This window comes from Chlamydotis macqueenii, chromosome 2, assembly GCF_036417535.1.
Source record: "Chlamydotis macqueenii isolate bChlMac1 chromosome 2, bChlMac1.mat, whole genome shotgun sequence".
NCBI lineage: Eukaryota > Metazoa > Chordata > Aves > Otidiformes > Otididae > Chlamydotis > Chlamydotis macqueenii.
Window position 1 is genome coordinate 33,928,696 of NC_141557.1, and position 7,879 is coordinate 33,936,574.

At 42.1% G+C, this 7,879-nt stretch overlaps 1 protein-coding gene across 1 annotated transcript; it reads left to right on the forward strand.

The window, feature by feature from the left end:
• The first annotated feature begins 942 nt into the window (after positions 1-942).
• On the forward strand, positions 943-7,565 carry NUP42 (nucleoporin 42). Its single transcript, XM_086741587.1, has 7 exons — positions 943-1,075; positions 2,060-2,306; positions 3,621-3,715; positions 4,030-4,106; positions 5,762-5,848; positions 6,535-6,619; positions 6,755-7,565. Exons 1-7 carry the CDS (start codon positions 967-969, stop codon positions 7,324-7,326), a joined length of 1,272 nt encoding a protein of 423 aa, XP_086597713.1. The 5' UTR covers positions 943-966; the 3' UTR covers positions 7,327-7,565.
• Positions 7,566-7,879: the final 314 nt, after the last annotated feature.

The following is a 7,879-nucleotide window of genomic DNA, read 5'->3' on the forward strand; positions in this document are numbered from 1 at the left end:
TCTTTGTAGACTTCCTCCTGGTTTTCTTCCTCATCCTAACAATTCTGCGTGCACTAAAAGCAGTAGATGCACTCGTGGGCTTAGCAATGGTTCCCACAAGTTGGTTCTTTATTCAGGAGTAAGATAATGCTACAAAACTTTATTTGTTCCCCCTTGCTTTCCCTGAGCCATGAAACAAATGTCACTGGTGTCTCTGATCCTCAGATCTAAAATACTGTAAGAACTGGAGTGAAATGTGCACTTTGTAGGTGGTACAGGCTGGTTGATTTTTTTTTTTTTTTCTTTGTACCTGCTTTTAAAATCGCAAAGCATCTTTTTCTCACTTTATTTTCAAGGGGTTAAGAATTCTTTTTAAGCTACTGAAAAAACTGTGAGCATGAAGAAGGAAAGGGCTTGAGAGAAGGAGCTTGTGAGGGAAGAAGCGTGCACCGGCCCTCTTCTCCCCGCGGGCACGGGGGGGCAGGGCTGTAGGCCGCTCCTCAGCGCCCTCTGCGCTTTCCTGCGGGCTCAGTGTTGATGTGCACCTGGGCGCTTCTTCACCTCGCCGTGTGTCCCGGCCCCCAGGCTCGGCCATTTCGTTTCCGTGCGGTCCAGAAAGCGAATCCCCTTCCTTCCCGGGCCCGTGTGTGCCGGTGGAGCTCCCGGGCTGCCAGCCCGCCCTTCCCCTGCTCTTTTTGCCTTCTCGTGCGTAGGGAAGCCGGGCCCCAGGCCCCCCCCCCCATCCGCATTCTCGACCGTTACGCTCCAGAATCTACCCTTAGCGGCGCGGAGGCCGTTCGGGCCCCGTAGTGACAACAGTTGCCCAGGGCGGCTGAGCGGGCGGCAGCAGCAGCGAGGCTGAAGCCGGCGGCGATGGACGCGCAGCGCGGCCCGCCCTCTCTGCCGTGGCTGGCCCGCCTGGTTGCGCGGCGCATGTCTCTGACGTGCGGGTGGCGGCGCCTGGCGGCGGCGGGGCGGTGGGCCGCCATGGCCATCTGTCAGTTCTTCCTCCAGGGCCGCTGCCGCTTCGGCGAGAGGTGCTGGAACCAGCATCCTGCCGGCGGCCGCCATGGGTCCTCTGCTCGCCACCACCAAGGTAGCACCGAGCGCGGCGGGGGAGGGCGCTGGGGCCGCACGGCCGCCTCTGCGGCCTCCAGCCCGGGGAGCGGGAGGCGGGCGGGCGGCTGAAGGTGCAGCGGTGGGCGGCGGGGCCCGCTGCTGGGGGCGGGGGTGGGCTTCGAAGCGAAGCAGCCCCGCCTCGCCTGTCTTCGCCTTGGGCTGTCGGCGGCAGCGTCTGTTTTCGGCCCTTGGGGATTGGGTTCTGGCGAAGGTGCTGCAAAATGTGCCCCGAGAACAGAGGGAACAGGAAAACAACTCCAAAAACTTCGCCTGTAAGAGCAGCGAGCGAGTTTGAAGCACCTGCGTGTTGTACCTTTCTATGGTTGTTTGAATTGGAATGGGCTGTGGGGTTTTGGAAGCTTTCGGAACGCAAGAGACGCGATGGGCGATGCCGTCGAGCAGATAGATACAGTCACGGCAAAACAGTAGCGTGACCGCGGTGGTTTGTCTTGATACCGCCTGAAGGAGGGCCGGAGTTTGCCTGTAATGTATACAGAGATGTGTCCGAGGTCTTAAAACTTAACTGGGGAGACCCTTACTGTGTAACAGAGCCACTGCTGTAGCTGTGTAGGGAGGAGCCCCTCATGTAAATATACTGTGAGTTAACTTCCCCCCCCCCTCCCCCCCTCTGGGGTAGTTACTTTATGAAAGAACATAAGCAAAACAGAAACAAAACAGCCTCTTTTCTGCAGTGCCAGTGTGGTGGTGTTGGCACTGTGATGTGAGTTCACATGTCCCTCTGACTGAGGAAGCACCCTGGGTAACTCACTGGGTTAAGCTCACTAAACAATCAGGTTAGCTCATTAGGAAAAAAACTATGTTTTCTTTTCAGACTTCTTATTGCCACCATAAGAATAGTTCCACTTGCAGTTTTTGTTGATGTTGTGCTGTTTAAATACTATCTTAACCATTTAAGAGTTTTTTTGTTGTTTTGTTTTGTGTTTTTTTTTTCCATTGGAAGGTACTAGCGGAGGAGGAGGATGGGGTACTGCTAACCAGACATACGCTAATGTTAGCCAGCCATCTGCCTTTAAGTCTAATGCGTGGGGTGGCAGCAGAGATCATGGAAGAGGACTTTTTGGCTCCTCTGACTCTGGATCCTCGAGCGGCAGCAGCAGAAATGCAGACTTTTCACAGAACAGATTCTCTGCATTAATGAACAGTCAAAATAGTGCTGATGGCTACAAAAATGAAGAGGAGAGACTTCTGTAAGTTATAGTCCTATCTCACTGAAAGCATTTAGAATGAGCAATTTGAAAGCTTACTGACTTTAGTAGAGATAACACAGAAGACAGTCACAAGGAGGGGGTCATGTAGTAAGAACCATAGAAGACACTGCTTCATTTAGTTCTCCTGAGTTATGCTGGCACGGGAAGAAAGCGATCCTTGTTTTGACCCTGGGTTGAGCAGCTAGACAACTGTGATACTAGTAAGGTGGTTTGGTCTTTAAGTTGTGGGCAGGAGGATAAGGAAGGAAACAAAGATTTCAGTACTTGAAAATAAGGGGTCAGAGCCCCTGGGACAGCATTTCAACCATTTTTTTAAAACTCTTTGAGAAGAATGCACTATTTGACTTAGTTTTCCTGATGCTTAAGATAACAAATTGTTCTGTCAGTAGCAAAACTACTGAAAACCGGTTTCACATACGTGTATGTTAGTCAGTTGAGAGGGACCAGCAGGTTCAAGGCAATTATAGGGCAGGTGATGAGAAGCAACAGGCAGTGTGACTTCCTGAAGCAGCAGGGTTTTGGAAGGACTTTTCAGGTTTTTTTTTAAGATTACATTAAGAAAATGCTTAACAGATTATTTCTTCAGCTTCTCAAACATGAATGTATATTGTATTACAAACACCTGAAATACTTAGAATCTTTGTTTGTAACTCTGTAGTGATCTGCTGGTCTGCTTCAGTTTTTACCCTTTCACTGCCTGTTTACATTTGGACTTACTTTTGTTGATGTAGCTTCTCTTTCTCTGCTTTTGCAATGTCTGGATTTTTATGCTTTTGATTCTTTTCCCAAAACTTACATGGAGCACTTAGCTCTTTGTTTTTTTCCTCTCTTTTTTTTATTTTTTATTTTCCCTCTGAAATTTGCTGTTTAATACTGTATATGTTCATTTATATTGTAAAATCATCTAGTATTGAAAAGGTTTAAAATGGTATTGTGATCTACAGCTTCAGGGAGAGTCCTGTGATAGCATATGCCATACAAGAATTAAAATAGACTGTGTGTGCTTGGGGATTTTTTTTTTTTTTAAGATCTGGTTTGATTTACTTGCAGTTAGATGATAAAAGTAAAGTGCTTGGAAGGGACATTTATGTATCTTCCCGAGTAAGTGCATTTTTCCTACAGAGAACTGAGTACTGCTCTTGTTCATTCTGACTAGTGTCACACTTCATTAATTTTCATGGTAGCAAGTATTTGAATCTGACTTTAGATTCAGACTAGGCAATTGCTTCTGCTGGTTTTGTTTTGACCATACAATTTCACCTTCATCTGTGATTTTTATTTTAATTTTTCTAGCGAATGTGTAATGAAAGACATGGAAATTTGGGAATCTTCAGGACAATGGATGTTTTCATCTTATTCGCCAATGAAAGAAAAGCGTAATATCTCAGGTAGGTAATGCTGCATATTGTTGCTATTTAGGATGTTTCTTACATTTGTTCACACCATTGCATCTCTGTGGAACCATTTGCAAGGTGATGATTTGCCTTGGGATGGAACAGAAAGGAATATTGGATTATGGCAAATTGATTTGGGACATTCATGTCTTTGAAGTTCTGTAACAAATCTCTTTTGTGTTTTCAACTGTGTCTGACTTCCTACAGATAATAATCTCTACCAAGGCCCACTTCTTCATAACTCTAGAGGGCAATTTGAAGTATTAATATATTTTCTTGGAGGTTTTTGATTATTCCTCTCCTTACAGGCTTTGCGGATTTCTCGCCAGAAGAACTGCATCTGGAGTATTATAACTGCAGGGCAAACAATAACATTCAGGACTATGTAAGTATTTTAAAAATGCTGAATTTCATGTCAACATTTCGCGATAGGATTTGTTACTATTCTTCAGGTAGCAACTCTTGATTCATTTAATTACCAAACTCTAGGAGATTGTCAGAATGACAAAGTATTTTTACATTACTGTGCACCAAATAAAATGCAAAAATACCTGCTGGTCTGTATGCTCTACCTTCCTATTTCTGTCTGAGATCACAGGTTCAAGCTGTCAGATCTGGGCTTCTAAAACTGGTGGCCTAAATGTCTTGACACATCAGCTCCTACAGAAAGTGATGGCAATAGACTTTTAGCTAGCCTCAGTTAAATGGATGGTCTTTTCTCAGTCTAGACACTCCTTGTCTTAGTCGTATCCGTGTTCTTGTGCGTTGTTTGAGTCCTGTCTCAAAGGTTTAATGCTTTCTGCTCTTAGTCAGGTGGATTGATACAGCTGGATATATGGTGCTTTAGGTAGAAGACTGTGGAAGTTTACTGGACCTTGTTCTTTTACATACCTTTATTGCAGGGAACTAATGCTGAAAAGAGCAGATATGTTTAAAGGAGTATATACGTTTCTAGAAAGGAAGTAATATATGTTTTTATAGAAATATATCTAAATTTCTAGGTGTTGTTCCTCCCTCGTAGTCCTGTCAATATCAAGGAAGCTTGATATTGGTTAATGTTGTGCCAGAAAAGGAATTAGGCTATTGGGTGGATGCAAGTATAAACTAAATCAATGTTACAATCAATGTTGGTTCTGTATTACAGAAGGAAAAGCTGTTGTCACCATTCTTGCTTCATGTGTTTGGAATTACCAGCATTGCCTTTTCAGAGACAGAGGAGAGATTTTTTTTTTCTTAAAACAAATCCTTTGATTAAAAAAATAAAACGAAATTATTGAGCGACACACTATGCCTGATTATTAAAAAATAAAATAAACCAAGCCATTTGTGGTCTCACTGAAGCACTGAGTGCAAGTTCATGAAAGTGTCATTATATAGATGATATATGTATGATACAGTTCTCTCACAGAATGTTTTAAGTACAGCATGGCTTTTCCAAAGCATGTGTTTCTATTCTTAAACTGGGTCAAAATCTGAACTTCCCACTCTGTTGTGTAAGAGCTGATACCAAGCAACATGATCTTCCACCATGTGACTAGACACAAAAGAATTATTGATGTTTGTGATATAAGACTCTAGAAAAATTAAGGAATTAGGAAAAGATCACTCATTGCACTCTTACAGGCATTTGGGACACTATATGGTTTACTTGGTTAGTTTTTAAGGAACATTAAATTAGGCCAGGCTTCGAATAAGGTATGTTGATAAACTTAAATATAGGAAATTGAGGTTTGAAATTCCTGAAAAGTAAGTTATTTCATGACTTTCCAGTTTCTCATGTAATACTTTAATCATAGCTATCAGACAGACACAGGTACTATTTATTGCTGCATATGTTCTGTGCAGTAATATGTTGGATCACATTAAAGGAGCTGATTTAAATTAAAGAGGAAAAATCTTGCCTTTTTGACTTAATGAAGGTTTTTTTTTTTCAAATTCTAGAAATAATCTTTCTGTTGAGTTGTCAGATCATTTTCTTTTAATTTTTTTTTAAGTTTTCATCAATAATAAAAGCATGCTTTTCTTTTCCTCCTTTTTTAGATAAATTCTGTCCAACAGTTAGCAAATCAATGGAAAAATCGACTGCTTCAGTTGAAAGCTTTAAATGCATCAACAAAAGCAGCTTTGGTGAGTGTTAATGAAAGGTAAAATGTTTCTGTTCCTGATCCCATTTTTTTTATTTAATCTTGGGCAAATTTTTTTTCTCAGATTTATATTATTTTAGACACATCCCACCAAACTGTCCCACAACTGCCAACATTAATTTCTGCTATGAAGATTGCTTGAGATAAAACCAATATTAAATGGCCAGGGAAACAGAGTACGTTGATTTAAGTGGAGAATGCATGAAGTGCATTAAAGTTTTGGCACTCTGATCATACCCCTTGGTGTGTTCAGCACTGAAAGTGAAGAAGTGGGATTTGGGCTTTAGCACAGAATATTAGATGTGCCAAGGTGAGAGAACAGACTAAGTCAGAGCAATGACATAGATAGATGCGGTCGTAAAGCACGAACTGAAATAGGCAAGAGGTGAGAATGAGAGCTCGAAGGGGTGTTCAGGTCATTAACTGACAGACAAACATCTGTAAATTGTAATATATTTGTGTTTCTGGAGCAGAATAGTGCATAAGCCTTAAAGCATTTTGTTCATAGCTGCAAGAGCATGCAGTTGTGATGAAAGTGATCACTGTAAACTTAGACTAAGTCATATTAAATGCGACTGGGCAGCTATAGTTTTGCTTCCAAGTATTTATTGAAAGACATTTCCCTGCTTTGCAATCTAATTTTCATTTATGTATTTTTAATTTCTTAAGCTATCTGAACTGAAGAACACGGTCACTCAGCCATCACCTGCCTTTGGATTTGGAGGACAGCAAACATCAAGCTTTGGCTCGTCAAGTAAGTTCCTGCATTAAGAACCAACAGTTAAATGTTTTCTTGAGCTTTTCTTCTACTGCATTATAGAAATACGGCAGTGATTTACTATCACAGGTGTACCCATTCTAACACTTTTCATCAATTTTATAATTGCAGGCTTTCCTGTGAACAGCAGCAGTAACAGTGCTAGCGGTTTCTCCTTTCAGACAAGTTCCAGTCTCGTTGGTGCATCATCTGGAAACACTCCTGCTTTTGGGAGCAGCTCTTCTGCTGCTTTTAATCGTCCTGCGTTTGGTGCGATGTCCTCTCCTAGTGTATCCCATTCTGTTGGTTTTGGCAGCCCGGTGGTTCCATCTGCAGCCTCCTTCTCTTTTAAAACTTCTCAAACAACTGGTGGTTTTGGAGCTTCTGGGTTTTCAGGGTTTGGCAGTTCTTCTGCTATGAACCCTTCAAGCACCACTCTGCCGACAGCCTTTGGAGGTTTTAATGCAGCACTAGCAGCTTCTCCCTCCCATTCAAGCACTACTTTATTTGGACAGACTGCCAGTGCCTCTGCACATAACATAACATCAGCACCTTCTGCAGTCACAAACAATACTACATCAGAAAAGTTATTTACACCAAAGAGCGAATTAACAGCTGAAGAGTTGAAACAATTTGAAGCAAAAAGGTTTACATTGGGAAAGATTCCTCTTAAGCCACCACCAGTTGAACTTTTAAATATTTAGGACTTGTAGGTTTATTCTGAAATAACATGTTTTTGTCACTTCTCTGATTCCTTAAGTACACTGTTTTGTGGTTGAGTAATGTGGTTTTGTGGTTCCGTTTAGGTTAATGTTCGTTCATCTCTGTGTTCTGCAATAATAAAAACTCACAGGTATAAAAATTTGAACATTGTATTTTATCATTTCTTGGTTATGTTGAGATGGACCTTTTACATCCAATAAATGAAGTAATGAAAATTAAATTTAAAAGTTCCCTTTTATATCATGTACTGTGATATTCTGGGCAAAAACCATATTAAAAAGGTTTTGTCAAAAGTAAGAATGCAAGTATTCACAGCCTACTGTGAGTAGAAGGCCAGAAGGAAACTGGTGCGGTGCAAGATTGCTTGTTGTTGGACCACCTTGCCTTTTGCCTCTTACATAAAGGGTTTACACAGACTTTGAGAATTGTGTTGGGAGACAGAGGGCTTCTCTCAGGTCTTGTACCGTCACATGCTTCTGTCACCTAGGAGTCAGTTACCTCTCCCTGTTGATGCAAGTTACTTCTGATACCTCA

Excerpts from the sequence above, each read along its gene's own strand:
- NUP42 (XM_086741587.1), top strand. The coding sequence starts at position 967 with ATGGCCATCTGTCAGTTCTTCCTCCAGGGCCGCTGCCGCTTCGGCGAG. Across the intron at positions 1,076-2,059 it reads CTCTGCTCGCCACCACCAAG|GTACTAGCGGAGGAGGAGGA; the intron begins GTAGCACCGAGC and ends TTCCATTGGAAG. Across the intron at positions 3,716-4,029 it reads AGAAAAGCGTAATATCTCAG|GCTTTGCGGATTTCTCGCCA; the intron begins GTAGGTAATGCT and ends CTCTCCTTACAG.